The sequence below is a fragment of the Rhinolophus sinicus genome, linkage group LG17 (genome assembly GCF_036562045.2).
Source record: "Rhinolophus sinicus isolate RSC01 linkage group LG17, ASM3656204v1, whole genome shotgun sequence".
Lineage (NCBI taxonomy): Eukaryota > Metazoa > Chordata > Mammalia > Chiroptera > Rhinolophidae > Rhinolophus > Rhinolophus sinicus.
In genome coordinates, this window is record NC_133766.1 from 24,372,758 (window position 1) to 24,388,431 (window position 15,674).

General features: G+C 49.6%; 1 protein-coding gene and 1 pseudogene across 5 annotated transcripts in view; one reads left to right on the forward strand and one right to left on the reverse strand.

Moving 5' to 3' along the window:
- Nucleotides 1-10,410, reverse strand: part of ATP2B4 (ATPase plasma membrane Ca2+ transporting 4) — a 46,689-nt gene extending 36,279 nt beyond the window's left edge. For 3 of the 5 annotated variants that reach the window (XM_074322326.1, XM_074322330.1, XM_074322328.1), the window contains exons 1-6: nt 10,113-10,410; nt 8,606-8,863; nt 7,995-8,120; nt 7,410-7,535; nt 6,222-6,257; nt 4,515-4,676 (exon numbers count right to left, since the gene is read on the reverse strand). In XM_074322326.1, the coding sequence (XP_074178427.1) occupies nt 4,515-4,676; nt 6,222-6,257; nt 7,410-7,535; nt 7,995-8,120; nt 8,606-8,863; nt 10,113-10,395 (991 nt within the window). In that variant the 5' untranslated portion in view covers nt 10,396-10,410. The remainder of the gene's footprint in view (nt 1-4,514; nt 4,677-6,221; nt 6,258-7,409; nt 7,536-7,994; nt 8,121-8,605; nt 8,864-10,112) is intronic. The other 2 variants (XM_074322327.1, XM_074322329.1) reach the window with 1 other exon arrangement.
- Nucleotides 10,411-10,518: 108 nt separating this feature from the next.
- Nucleotides 10,519-11,637, forward strand: LOC109434469 (small ribosomal subunit protein uS2; annotated as a pseudogene).
- The last annotated feature ends 4,037 nt before the right edge of the window (nt 11,638-15,674 follow it).

Consider the following 15,674-nt stretch of genomic DNA (forward strand, 5'->3'; position numbering starts at 1 on the left):
CCATGGCCACCCTAGGGGATGTTGAAAGCCGGAGGCGAAGGAAGTTAAGACAGGAGGTCCGCACAGTTGAGACCTGGAAGCCCACACCAAAGGTAAAGGGGCGAGGTCGCGGGCCTCAGAGAGTAACACGCGCACAGATGTGGCATGATCTCGTGGCAGCAGGGGTCGATCGGGAGAAAATAGACCGACAACCCAATGCACTCCTGCTTGAACTTTGGAAACAGTTGCGTCCGGAACAACAATTCCGGAGAAGCATAAAGGAGAAGTCTGGGAAAGCGCGACCCGTGTCCCTCCAGGACTTCATGCAGCCGCTTGAGGCCGACTCTTTTCAGCTTGATTAGGGGTGGGGCCAAGGTACCCGGTCAGAGGGGACGAGCAGGGACCGGAGGCCCCACGTGAAACTGTCCATACATTGGTCCCCTGCGAATGTACAGAGGGTTTTGGCTCTGGTTGACACTGGCGCCGACTGTAGTCTCGTTTATGGGAACCCAGAACTGTTCCCTGGACCAGCAATCTGCATTGATGGCTAAGGGGGAAAAACTGTGACTGTGAAAGCTGTTTCCTTACCACTGGGTATAGGAAGGCTTCCCCCTCGTACCTACAAGGTGTATGTCTCCCCCGTTCCAGAATATATTCTAGGGGTGGACGTGCTACATGGCCTCAGCTTACAGACGTCGGTAGGAGAGTTCTGTCTCCGGATCCGGGTGGTAAAAGCGGTGACACGCGGGCATGCTCACCACCCTCCTCAAGTGTTGCCACAGCCCTGGCGCGTGGTTACAGTGCGACAGTACCGCCTGCCAGGAGGACAGGAGGAGATTGGTCGTACAATATTGGAATTGGAAAAGGCACATATAGTGAGGCCAACGCACAGTCCCTTTAACTCCCCTGTATGGCCTGTCAAGAAGCCAGATGGGACCTGGCGAATGACTGTGGACTATAGGGAGTTAAATAAGGTGACGCCACCTTTGCACGCGGCAGTACCTTCAATTCACGATTTGATGGATTGTCTGACTGTCCGCCTGGGGACATATCACTATGTAGTGGACTTGGCCAATGCTTGTTTCTCCATTGACATTGCACCCGAGTGTCAAGAGCAGTTTGCTTTTACTTGGGACGGGCGGCAGTGGACTTTTCAAGTCCTTCCGCAAGGATACTTGCACAGCCCCACTATCTGCCATGGGCTCATAGCCCAGGATTTGGCACAGTGGGATCACCCGTCCTCTGTGGCCTTGTTTCATTATGTCGATGATATTTTATTAACATCTGATTCTCTTTCAGATTTAGAGCAAGCAGCTCCCTCTCTTCTCTGCCACCTGAAGTCACGTGGCTGGGTGGTGAACGAGGAAAAAGTCCAAGGCCCTGGCTTATCCGTCAAGTTTGTGGGTGTTGTGTGGTTGGGTAAGACAAAGGTCATACCTGAGGCGATTACTGACAAAATACAAGCATTTCCCCGGCTGACCAACGTCTCCCAACTGCAGACGTATTTGGGACTGCTAGGGTATTGGTGGGCCTTTGTACCCCATTTAGCACAAATAGCAAGGCCCTTGTATAACATGATAAAAAAAGGGGGCCTCATGGGATTGGACAGAGGCTATAGAGCAAGGCTTTGTTGCCACAAAACAAGCAGTGCAGCAGGCACAGGCTCTGCAAGTAGTGGACCCTAGCTGTCCATTTGAACTTGATGTTCACGTAACCTAAGAGGGTACGGTTGGGGCCTCTGGCAACGGCAGGAGCGTCTCTGGTTGCCAGTGGGATTTTGGTCACAATTGTGGAAAGCAGCAGAAGTCCACTACTCTCTAATAGAGAAACATCTGGCTGCTGTGTACGCAGCCCTAGTGGCCACAGAAGCCATCACAGGAACTGCACAGGTGTCGGTTCGAACAACCTATCCCATCCAGGGGTGGGTCCTACGTGGACCCAGGGACCCAAAATAGGGGTGGCACAGACCACCACCCTTGCCAAGTGGGGTGCTTACTTAGAGCAACATAGCACCCTTAGTTCAAGCCCTTTGAGCACAGAGCTACAACAGGTCCTGGGTGGGGCCTGTGGAGCTTGTAGCCCAGGCTGAGCCAAGCACTCTGCCTAGAGGGGAGGACTTGGAGCCCTCGCCCTACAAAGAAGGACAGTCCCCAGTACCTGAGGATGCCTGGTTTACCGATGGTTCTAGCCGAGGGGCTGCAGCTGTTTGGACGGCTATTGGTGTCCAGCCCAAAACAGACACCATTTGGTTTGATACTGGGATGGGCCAGGGTAGCCAGTGGGCTGAGCTATGAGCTGTGTGGATGATAATCAGCCACGAGCCTGGGCCCCTAGTTATTTGTACTGACAGCTGGGCGGTGTTCCAGGGCCTAACGTTGTGGCTCCCTACATGGAAACACCAAAACTGGTTGGTAGGACACCGTCCACTGTGGGGTCAAGCAATGTGGCAGGATCTCTGGGACCTAGGGCAGAGAAAAGACGTGACCCTAATGAATGTCACAGGTCACTCCCCCTTAGTGTCCCCAGGTAATGATGAAGCAGACGCCCTAGCACGGGTCTGATGGTTAGAACGGGCTCCTGCCACTGATGTGGCCCATTGGCTGCATAGGAAATTACAGCACGCTGGAAGCCGAACCATGTGGCAGGTGAGCAGATGCTGGGGCCTGCCTTTGAAATGGCAGGAGATAGCAGATGCCTGCTATGATTGTGCCATCTGTGACCAGGACAGCCCCCAAAGGCGGAGGCTCCCCTGGGAGACACAGCAGATTACGCGAGGGAGGGTGCCCCTCACTCGCTGGCAAGTGGATTACATTGGACCCCTGCCTAAGGCCCTCAATGCTGTGTATGTGTTCACAGCAGTGGACACTGCTCTGGAATTGATGTGTGCTTGGCCGTGTCCGGCTGCGGATCAGCGGCATACAGTGGTCACTCTTACATGGCTGTGCGCCCTCTATGGGCGCCCCCAAGTCATTGAAAGTGACAGGGGTACCCATTTTACGGGGCAAGAAGTGCAGCGCTGGGCTGCCAGGATGGACGTACAATGGTTGTTTCACACCCCGTATAACCCACAAGCCGCTGGCATGATTGAACGCTATAATGGCCTTTTGAAGCAAGGTCTCCATGTGTCAAAACACCCTCCCACGATGCGTGACTGGGCCTCGCGTCTGTGGGACGTCCTGAGAGTCCTGAATGAGAGACCACGGAAAGGGGGGCCTGCACCAGTAGAAGCTCTGCTACATCGAACGGCCGCTCCCATTCAATTACAAGTTACCACCAGTGAGATTCTGTTAAAGCCAGGCTATGGCAGAAATGGGAACATTTTGCCGCCAGCACCCACATGCTTGAAAGCAGGGGAACGGCAGCAATGGACTTGGCCCTGGCAGGTCAAAAGCTGCCACTGTAGGTGGTTGGGCCTGATAGCCCCATGGGGGGTTGGTTTGACTCATGAATTGCAAGTGACGCCAGGGGTGATGGCTGAGTGGCCACCGCAAGTGACTGTAGCATACGGAGGTCCCGATACCGGGATGATTTTGCGGGGAACCTATGTGCTCTCACTATGGCCTATTATGGGGTCCCCTGTTCTGTTACATGTTGAAACTACGCAAGGGACCCCAAGCAATGCCATAAAGGTCTGGTACCACAAACCAGGAAAGGTGCCAGTGGCAGCGACCCTCCTTTCCCAGGACAAAAAGCTAGCGTGTATCCTCCCAGATGGAAGGGATTTGCCATTGTTGGTTCCTAAGACTACTGTTTCTTTCTGTCTGTAGGTGCCTGTAGGCTAATATGACACAGGGAACCTTGCAGAAGATGCTTGTCGCGTAGATTGTGAGGCGAGACCCTGTAGGGGAGGAGTGTGGGGACAGAGTCCCAGAGAGCAGTTTCCAGGCTCTCGGCCTCACGTGGAGGGGTGCTGGCTCGGGTAGTAGATGGCTGTCAGCTGTGGCTAATTGACCCTCAGCTGTAACCAGTGAGCCAATTAGCCACTGATATAACTGCTGCGGCTGCGCTGGTTGGTGAGTCGAGAGTGAGTCGGTCGGTTGGCAGAAAAGCGGACAGAAGGTCGCACGTCGTGTGAATCCAGCCTCCAGTGAGACCATAGTGGTGTGACTCCCCTACCTATGGCTCCGTGGGTGTTCCTTTTTGGCCTAGCCACATCCTGTGTTCTTGTGTGGGGAGCGGGACCAGAGACCCCGCAGGCTGCCCCGCGTGACAGGTAAGCAGTTATTAAAGTCTCCCTTCTTACTAATGTAAATCTCCCATGTTATGATACAAGTTCTTTACTTTCCATTTGTTTGGATGAAAGAGACCCAAGAGCCTTTAAGCCTTACACAGGGAGACACATTTGTCTCTGAAAGCCTAGGGAGTAGCCAAAGAGTGGCAGAAGCAGGGACACGGCTGCCTACACTACACTAGCCACTCAGAAGTTTTAGCTGCTTCTGCCAGACCTGGGTGGAGTGGAGACATAGGAATCAAAGCAGCGAGGATCCGGAACAACCTCAATAAACCACAGCGACAGAAGCCTCTGCCCTACTCACCAGCTTTCCCGATCTGAACGGCCAAGCGCGTCAGCTTGCCCTGCAGCACTGACTTCTCCTTCTTAGGCAGCTTGGCCACTTTTTTCTCCTTTTCTTCATTGTCGATCCCCTCCTGGCTGTTGAGGGGCTGGATTTCCAGGGCCACTCCATCCTGAGTCTTTGCTAGGGTGTGCACACAAACAGGACAGGTGAACAGGCCAGGCAGTAGCGCTGAGCAACAGGCAGGTGGAAATCAGAAAACCTGTCTTCTTCCTGCATACACCTTGGACCTCTGACATGGGTCCTGACCACCCTCACCCCATGCCACACAGGGTGCTTGCTTTTGACCCTCTATTACGGCCTGTGGAATGATATTCTAACAACTGGAGATGAAACATGGGTGCTTTCTGGGTGTGAATTTCCTCTGCAGTGGCATCTTCCTGGCACCACCTCAAAGTCCCAAGCCAGGTTTATTCCAGCAAGAGGATCAGTCATGCTAATGAGAGCTATTACCAACAAACATCCTTTCTGTAACTCAGTGCTTACAATAGTGAATCTTATTGCAGAAAGGGACTGAAAGGGAAGGCTGACAGATGTTTCCAGAGCATAAGGGTCCTAGTTTGCTCTGTTCAAAGGTTCATGTATCTCTATGCATAGACTGCCAGGGAAGAAACACACACCCCACAGAGGGTGCTCTCCAGTTCCTTCTTATGTCAGTTGAACAGGGGAAGGAAACCCCTTGCTCCCCTGCCTGACAAAGGTAGGGAGGACCAGAGTGGGACCTGGGATTAGTGTTCTGGGGGAGAGGGAAGAAGCTGGTGTAGGGAACCTCCTGGAATAAGAGAAAGCAGGAATAAAGTTATATAAATCCACTTTGCATTAAAAAGAAGAGTTAAAAAGACCTGAAATTAAAAGAATTAGTTCTGTGGAGCCCTGGTTCTCCAATATGATGACTTTATTTTTAAAGACTACTATGATGTGGGTGACAGAGGCAACAAATCTCTAGACTCTGTCTCAAGAGAACAATTCTCACTGGCTCCCACCACCCTCTCACTTCACTCTTGTAGAACTCGGCCCCTTTGCTTAGGGTGCCCTTCCTGAGACACTGTCTCTGCTGTCAGACTCACAAACAAGACAGAGACGGATGTCAGCACAGTCACCAAAAAAGAAACACACATCAGATCAGGAGGAAGAAAACAGACTGTGGAGAGAACAAAGAAAGAGGTGAGGAGGGAGGCATGGAGGAAAGCCTCTCTCTAAGCACCCCGAGACCAGCAGAGAAGGATTCCAGACCAGAAGAGGACAGCAATGAGGAAACTAGGAAGAGGAGGGTGCAGGGACTGCCCACCCAACGCCCTCCATCATAGGACCCTGAAGTCTTCCAACCCAGAAACTAATGACTGTTGGTGTTTAAATCAGGCTGAGGGCAATGAGGCAAAGAATTCAGCAACCTGGGAAAAGCAGATCAATCCTACACACTCCCCAAGAGAAACCTTGACATGAGATTCCCTTAGCCAACAGCAGAGGGTGCTGTTGTCCCATATTAGATTGGGACTGGGACCTTGAAACTACCCCCAAATCTCTGCACCTTCCTCAGTATGAGATATCTGGGCCACAGCAGCAGATAATAGATTTATGGCGAGGAAAAGGGAGACGGCAGATGGCCTGGAAAGGTCTGGTTTGAGTGTAGTCAGATAGAGATGGTAAATGAGTGGGTGGACAGGTTACCTTTGTTGCGATTTTCAGGGACTCCTTGTTTTTTACCTGTTTGAACAAGAAAGAAAAAAGTGGGGTGGAGACCCAAAGTGACTATTAAGAGATCAGATATCCAATTTGTTGGTCCTGCTTAGAGCCCAAAAGGGCGACAGCAAAGGGGTTGAGTTGCAGGGAAGGGAATGTGAAGGAAGCTCAAATCTCTGCTTACATCCCTTCTCACTGGGGGCTCTCATGAAACTGTGGAATATGGAGCACACCACTCACGCAGGTGAGTGCACACACCTACACCAAGCGGCTTCCTCCTAGAGCACGGCTGCTACTGGGAGGGTGCTCCTGGCCCGTCATAGCACTTGGTTCAGAAATGGCATGAGGTGTGAGGAAATGAGAGGTTTGAACTGTTTCTGCCTGATGGCAGGGATCCTGCATGGTGTCTCCATGTCAATTCACCCGCACCAGGCAAGCTTCCTCCTTAGTCATCTGTAGGTAGCTGCAGAAACGAACAGCGTAGTATTGGAGGGAGTGTGTTTTATTTCCTTTTCATAAACTACCGTCCACTAAACAGCCCAGGATGGTCCTCCATCTAAGCAGTAGAGTCCTTCTGTCCTTCAAGGGAAGGAGGCGTGCTTACGAAAAGGTGTAGACTTGGTGTTACTATCTTTCTCGCATTCACCTTGTTTCTCCTTCACGCAGGGACAAGTGAATGGCAAGGACAGAACTAACTTCAGAGTAGACTTTACCTCTGTTTGCTCCCTCTCCTAGCTCTGTCTCTCTTCCACTGACAGCCCATGGTTTCAGCAGGAATCCAGTTTCACCTTCTGGCCAGTTTCTTAGCCCTCATGGTTCATTTAATCCCTTGTGTTTGAGGAAGAAAGGGACAGGGACCGGAGGACTACACAGAGGGCATTTGGGGCCAGAGTGCCTAGCTACCTCATTTGGGGTGGGCTTTACAACTCACCCTCTTTACAACCACCAATAGGCATGGGAATCAGGGCTCAAACGCAACCTGATTTGGATTTGAGCCAGGATCAGGATTTCATCAAAGCAGCCTGGAGAGGCAGGGTTGACATCTTTATCTCGGCAAGGGCTTTGGATACCTGCAGTCTTCATCCAGCAGATTCTTTCATCCAGATCTGCTCCCTTGCTTCCTAGTTTATCCATAGGGGTGGGAGGGAAGATAATCTCATTCTGAATGCCCTTTACCTTTCTTCTTCTTCCCCTCTTCTTCTCCCTCACTGGCCCCCAAGAGGGTAAAGATGATTCCAGTCTGGGAGTTGACACCCACAGCAGTCACTACCATCCGGCCAGAACCTTCCATGACATGGGTCCCTGTAAGAGAAAGGAGAAGATGGGAGGGGTGTTGTTTTTTTACACCGACCCATGTGAAATACAGACGTAGAAAAAAGCAGCCCTTCTTCCTCCTCCATGGATAATGCTATACTCAGCAGATAGTAGAAAAAGGTCAAGAACTGGGACCATTTAAAATAGACCAAGCAAATTGGGGGATCAGGAGGTAAGTGTGTCTGCTTTAAGGTAAGGCTCCTTCCACCACCATCTACCCCCAACAAGCAGAGCCCTTCCAAGGCCCCTACAGCACTTGCTTTACATAGAACTTCTTTTAGGTTACCGGATATACTTATATTCAACACACTAATATGCCACTGCCGATTTTAATGCAGGGGAAGGAGATGGGGCAGGGCCAGAAGAGGCAGCAGGATCTGGGCAGGTCTCTGTGGCCTGGCCGTCTGTGGGAGGTAGAGTGGGAACTGGGGTGGCCACAGGCGGCACCTGAAAGCAACATGGGGTCTCTTTCCACAGACTTCTTGACATGGTCCGATTCCCCAGTCAGAGAGCTCTCGTCGATCTTGAGATCATTTCCCTGGATCAGGATCCCATCTGCTGGTAGCAGGTCACCTAGTGCACAGAGGGGAAGGGGCAACAGGGAAAGAGGGGAGATTAAGAGCCTGGCAGAGGGTGGGGTTCACCTAACCCCATCTCAGGGCTGCCCCCGTGGGTCCTACACAAAAGCAGTGGCCCAGTGTGTATCTGGAGAACCTTTGAAAGTCAGCTTCAGCTCTCACAACCCGGAACAAGGTTCCTTTCCAGGTATGATAAATTCAAACAATTACTGGTCCCCAAGCATCTTCCCATGGCCTGAATGTTATATACTTTTAACCTGAAGACACACAGGGTACAGGCTGATAATCTTTTGGAAGAGTTTCAGTTACTTCTTTCTTTGAATTTCCTTCCTACAACCTCCTTAAACGTTAATCTAGAAGCTAACATGATTTGGGGTCCTATCTTTTTGGGTCCCCAGCAATTCCTAGCCCCCTTATGCCAAAGGACCTGGCCCTCAAATAGGGCAGGTGGCATGGATGCGAGAAACATGGAGCTCTCACCGTATTTGATTTGGGCGATGTCACCCACCACGATCTCAGCCACAGGGAGCTGGATGATGTGACCATTTCGGATGACGGAGAATTTCTGTTCCTTTTCAATGCGGTTCTGCAGCCCCCGGAACTGCTTCTCTTTGCTCCAATCATTGAAGGCTGTCACTAGCACCACGATGATGACCGAGAATAGAATGGCTGCCCCCTCAATCCACCCGGCTTCTGACTCCCCTTCATCTTCTGGGCTACTTACAGGTAGACCACATTCTAACCCAGGGAAAAGAGAGAAAGAAAGGATCACGTAGGGGCTTTTGTTGACATTAAAAGGTAGTGCTTCTGCCTGATGGCAGGGAGGGATCCTGCATGGTGTCTCCATGTCAATTCACCCGCACCAGGCAAGCTTCCTCCTTATTCATCTGTAGGTAGCTGCAGAAACGAACAGCATAGTATTGGAGGGAGTGTGTTTTATTTCCTTTTCATAAACTACCGTCCACTAAACAGCCCAGGATGGTCCTCCATCTAAGCAGTAGAGTCCTTCTGTCCTTCAAGGGAAGGAGGCGTGCTTACGAAAAGGTGTAGACTTGGTGTTACTATCTTTCTCGCATTCACCTTGTTTCTCCTTCACGCAGGGACAAGTGAATGGCAAGGACAGAACTAACTTCAGAGTAGACTTTACCTCTGTTTGCTCCCTCTCCTAGCTCTGTCTCTCTTCCACTGACAGCCCATGGTTTCAGCAGGAATCCAGTTTCACCTTCTGGCCAGTTTCCTAGCCCTCATGGTTCATTTAATCCCTCGGGTTTGAGGAGGAAAGGGACAGGGGTCGGAGGACTACACAGAGGGCATTTGGGGCCAGAGTGCCTAGCTACCTCATTTGGGGTGGGCTTTACAACTCACCCTCTTTACAACCACCAATAGGCATGGGAATCAAGGCTCAAACGCAACTACCCCATTAAAAGGTAGTGCTTCTGTAATCCCCCAGAATAGAAAGACAGAGAAAGAGAATAATAAAAAATAAAACTGTTGGGTGGAAGAGCTATGCCTTGAGGATACTGGAGGACAGCAGGCTCGGGCATCATTTTATCACCATAAAATTATTTATGGTAACCCAAAAGAAGCAAATGACTAAACAGCACAAGACACGTCAATGCAAATTATAGGCAAGTCACATGTAAAGAACTTACTCCCAACATGGTCAGGCTCCCACTGCTATATCCTAAAATGCCAATAATGTTGGTGGGGGACACTTTGAGAAGCAGGGCTTTGTTGGTTGGGTAAGTGTAGCGGATTTGTGATATTCTGAACAAGAATTTGATGGGAGAAGGGGGAAAAGACCCTGGAATCAGAATGGGTTAGAAGAATAGCTTATTAGCTACTTGTTGGTTTTCTTTGGAGAACTCACATTGGATAATGGGGGAAACTTTTAAGCTATAATCTGTCAACCACAAACAGTAAGTGCTCTTCGGTGATTACGGAAAGAACCAGATCTGAGTTTTGCCGGGCTGTTTAAGACACTCACGTTCATTTTCTTCACCAGGGGGGCGGTAGAAGGACAGGACCAAGGAGATGATGGCTGCGATCTCCAGGATGATGAGGGTGACATCTTGAAGGGCTTCCCACACTAATTCTAAGAAGGTCTTGGGCTTTTTGGGAGGGATTAAGTTCTGTCCAAATACTTGCTTACGTTTCTCCAGATCTGCCGGGTTCCCAGATAGACCTGAAAAGGAGATAGGAATGGGATGAATGAGTGAGAAAAAAAGGGAAGAGATGAATGATAGAAGAAGGCAGTGAAAAGACCCCATGCTTCCTGATCTACCCAACCATGATATCCAGTTAGTGTGACTAACCACCCCAATTTGCCCAGGACTCAGGGGGTGTGAAACTTTCATCTAAAAATGGGCAAACCGAGACCAGCTGGTCACAGGGTCCACTCACTCCTCTTAGTCTGTGGGGTAAGCTAACCTAGGCATAAAACTTCATTTCCTCCTCACTGAGTATGTTCCAGGCTCCAGTTGTAAGAACACAACCATTAAAATGTTTCCTGGGCCTCACATAGAACCTCTCTCTTACATTAACATGTAAATGCTGGGAAGACTGAAAGAGAGAGTTAGCTTGCTTTCCGCTCTACCCAAAGAGGGTAGTATTGTTTTCAGTTCCCACAAGTAACTTAAAGGGAATCTTTCACAATGTCCGGAGCCCTTGATGTCCTGCAAACCAGGGAGGAGGATGTCCTCAAATTCCTTGCAGCAGAAACCCACTTAGGTGGCACCAACCTCGGCTTCCAAGTAGAACAATACATCTACAAATGGAAAAGTGATGGCACCCACATCATAGATCTGAAGAGAACCTGGGAGAAGCTTCTGCTGGCAGCTCATGCCATTGTTGCCATTGAAAACCTGGCTGATATCAGTATCATATCGTCCAGGAATACTGGCCAGCGAGCTGTGCTAAAGTTTGCTGCTGCCGCTGGAGCCACTCCTATCGCCGGCCGCTTCACTCCTGGGACCTTCACTAACTGGATCCCGGCAGCCTTCCGGGAGCCAAGACTTCTGGTGGTTACCAATCCCAGGGCTGACCAACACAGAGGTGTCTTATGTTAACCTGCTGACCACTGCTCTGTGTAACAGACTCTCTGTGCTATGTGGACATTACCATCCTTTGCAGCAACAAGAGCGCTCACTCGTGGGTCTGATGTCGCGGATGCTGGCCCGGGAAGTTCTGTGCGTGCGTGGCACCATCTCCCACAAGCACCTGTGGGAGGTCATGCCTGACCTCTACTTGTACAGAGACCCTCAGGAGACTGAAAAGGAAGAGCAGGCTGCTGCTGACAAAGTTGTGACCGCGGAGGAATTTCAAGGCGAAGACTGCTCCAGCTTCTAAGCTCACTGCTGCTCCGCCTGAGGTCGCAGACTGGTCTGAAGGCGAGCAGGTGGCCTCTGAGCCTACTCAGCAGTTCCCTACTGAACACAGCCTCTGAAGACTGGTTTGCAGCCCCCACTGCTCAGGATACTGAATGGGGAGGAAGAACCGCTGAGTGGTCCTAAGCTGTTCTTCCACAAACTCTTAAGCAAAATGAAAGTAAGGTTTGTTTTTGGAAAACAAACAGTTTCTAAAAGTCTTTTTTTTTTTTAAAGTAAAATAAAAATAAATAAAAGCAGAGTTAGCTTCCACCATTTGCTCACACACAAAAACCAGAAAGAATAAGCTATCTGCTCAAGGTCATGCTAGGAGGCTAGGAGACATAGCCCCACTAGTTGTCCTGACTTCAAGTTCCAGTGGCGTTAGGAGATCAACAGAACAGAGGCTCTGCGGCTCCAACTTTGGGCATCGCCTTGAGCACACATGCCCTTCATTTTCCGTCACATAGACATAAAAACATACCACTAAGCGGTACTATTATTCTACTAAACACTGTGTACTTAGAGAAGTACTAGATACTAAGAGAAGTACTACCATGTTCCCCGAAAATAAGACCTAACTGGAAACTAAGCCCTAGCATGATTTTTCAGGATGACATCCTCTGAACAAAATCCCTAATGAGTCTTTTTGAGCAAAAATTAATATAAGACCCGGTCTTATTTTCAGGGAAACACAGTGCTACTAAGGTTGAATAAAAAGAGAACAAACAAGGTGGAGCCACAAAGTCACGCTGCACTGTCCCTGATTATCAGCTCCCACTACACACATGCTTGTGTAACTGCGTGACCGTGCGCACATTTCCTAGGCATGTTCCCAGAGAGAAAAAGAAATTCCTCGTGTGTTCCTTATAGTTAGGCCCCTCTACTGGACCCCAAGGATTTATACTTTAAGGGAAGGGGGGGAAAACCTAAAATTTTAATTACTGCCAATTGGCATTTATCAAGTTGTTTACACACAGCAGCAAATTAGCCCAGGTCTTGGCACTTGAAGTTGTTGGCTGCACTGTTTGATGGGTTCCCCACAGGCAGGGTGTGACCTTTGTTGTGAAAAAGGTCAGCAGCTGAGGAGGGTTAGAATCAGAGGACCAGGCCACTCACAGAATCAGAGGATGGAGGTTCACACAGAGCCCAGGGAAAAGCAGATGACAGGATGCTGCAAGAAGAAAATGGAGACACTGATGCCAGAGGACTTCTTCAGATTTCAGTTACCATGCAGTGCATTCCACTAGTGGGAGATGGGGGTGTAGCACGAGCGCAAACATCTACTCTCCAGCTCCACTGACTAAGACCCAAGAGTGTTATTTTAAATGGCAAGAGAAGAAATTTGGGTTAGATCTAAGGAAGACATTTAGACAGAAAACGGGTTTGAAAACGGGAAAATAGATACCCAAGAGAGTGTTATTTGCAGGGTCTGAGACGGCTTCCACTTCCCCACCATGAAAACAGAACCATCAGGAGAGGTAATCGAGACACTCATCTGTCTGGGAAGGCAGATGAACCCTGCCTGGAGGTAAAATGGGGGTGAACTGGCATCCACACTCGCGGAGTTGGGGGTTGGAGACCACTCTACCTGCTAGCTTTTAGGAGAGGAAAACAGGGAGCTTGATGGGGAGGTGGTACCCAATGTTCTTACCCCCGGGCCTCTTGCCTCCTAGTCCCAACTGCACCATCCTGGCCTACAGCTGAGCTCTGCAGGGACAGAGTTTGGCCAAAGCACTAGAAACAAGTTGGGCTGCTTCCCAGAGGCTCCCGCCTCTACCACTCTGAGAAGCAGGTTCCCAGTAGAAAAGAAAAGCAGGGGCCTGGGAAAGGAGTGTTCCTGGGCAGGGCATCTTGCTCCCCAGGCAGGCAGAGGCAGAGTTGCCAGAGGGCAGGGCCTTGCTGGTCCTTTCTCCCCAGGGACCCTAGATAGCAAGTCTGTGCCAACTGGGGACTGCTGTGCTGGATGGCAGGTTTGCTTGCGGGAAATAGGAGTTTTGATAATTTGTTAATCTATCCGGGATGCTTCTCAAAAGAGCAGGATTCACAATGTAAAGAGAAGAGAGGCTATAAGGGTGGATACAACGACTATGAAGGCAAACCAAGACATCTGATATAAGAGAGCATCATAAAGAACATCCCAATGACAACAACAAAAGTCTAGCTAAAAAAGCACCCCCTGGGTGGCCGGGTGGCTCAGTTGGTTAGAGCATGAGCTCCGAACAACAGGGTTGCTGGTTTGATTCCCACATGGACCAGTGAGCTGCACCCTCCACAATTAGACTGAAGACAACGAGCTGCCACTGAGCTTCCAGAGGGGTGGCCGGATGGCTCAGTTGGTTAGAGCGCGAGCTCTCAACAACAAGGTCGCTGGTTCAATTCCCACTGGGATGGTGGGCTGTGTCCCCTGCAACTAAAGATTGAAAATGGTGACTGGACTTGGAGCTGAGCTGTGCCCTCCACAACTAGATTGAAGGACAACGACTTGGAGCTGATGGGCCCTGGAGAAACACTCTGTTCCCCAATATTCCCCAATAATAAAAAAATAATAAAAAAGTAAGCATCACTCTTAAAAAAAAAAAAGCACCCCATCTGAGGGAGCCATGCCCCTCTCAGTTCTCATATTAATACCTTATAATCATCTTTGACTTCTTTCTCTCTCATACACTAATCCATTTAGTCAGGAAATCCTATCGTTTTATCTTCAAAATACAGAGGATGCCAAAAAAGCGTATACACATTTTAAGAAAGGAAAAACCTGTATTAAAATTGTAATACTCAATATATACCGATAACAATAGATAAATACAAGTCATGTATATATATTTTTCTTGGCACCACCCGGCATATCTCAGGTCTACTCATTCCTTCTTTGCCACCGCTCCCACCCTGGTCTAAGCCACCATCAACTCGTGCGTCTGTTACAACTGTCTTCTAACTGGTCTCCCTGCTTCCACCCTTGCTTTCCTGCTCTCACTCTCTTCTCCACAGAGCAGCCAGAATACTTTTCAAACCCATGACACTCATGTACTCAGAATCTTCCGGTAGCTCTTACTTGGAGTGGAACTGGGCACCGAAGACCTAGTGACGGCCCACAAGGCGCCTCAGGAGCCCCCGGCCCCTCACCCCTTAACTCCTACAACTTGCCCTTGGTCACTGAGATCCAGCCAAGCTGGCCTTCCCACCAGACTGAACACACTAGACATGCTTCTATTTCAGGGCCCCTGTTACCTTTGCTCAGAATCGTCTTCACTAGGTAGGGTTCGTTCTCTCACCTCCTTCAGGTCTTCGTACAAACGTCACCTTCTTAGTGAGGTATTTAACATTATGACTTATCTGCCCCAGCAATTCCATCCCCCTTATCCTGCTCAGTTGTTCCTTCTACAGGTCTTCTCGCCTAATATATGATATGATGTGTTCATTTATTCTGTTCGTCTATCCCCCTCCACAAGGGCAGGATTTTTCTTTGTTCTGTAGGCCCACAGCAGTGGCTGGCACATGGTGCGCATACAGATTTACTGAATGAGCTGAATGAATGAGTAATAAATAAGTTTGCGAACATTTCAGTGATGACTCTGTACCGGATGATTCACCAGGCGTGTTGGTGTCTTCTCACAGTCAAACGTTGTAAACCCCACGCAGTAGTTACTATTGGGCCCATTTTACACATAAGCAAACTAAGACCTGGAGAGGTTTAATAATTACTCAAGCCTAGTATGTGGCAGAGGCTGTATCACTCCACAGAAAGCAGTGGGATGCCAACCTACTTACAGCAGGGCCAGGGTATTGAGGGTGCAGCACTCAGCTGAGGCTTCCTTCTAGGCTCATTAATTTGCCTGGGTTTGCCTGGGACTTCCTGGGTTTTAGCTCTTACCTCCTGAGAATGCCCCTCAGTCGTAGGCAAATAGGGAGGGTTGGTTACCTACTTTATTCACCACAGGGCAGGCCCACATGCTGCTTTCCTCCGCACTCTCAAGCAAATCAGTCCTGTCCTGTCTTTTTACTATCCTCAGGGAATGTGACACCACGTTTGTCAGAGTCCAACCTATAAATTTTACACTCAATAAAAAGTTCATTATGGTTTTTTTTGGACCCAAGCAAATAAAACAAGACACAGTATGGGAAACCAAAAAGGTTAGGCCCTGCTCTTACCTAGATGTCCTCAAAGTCACATACTTACTTCC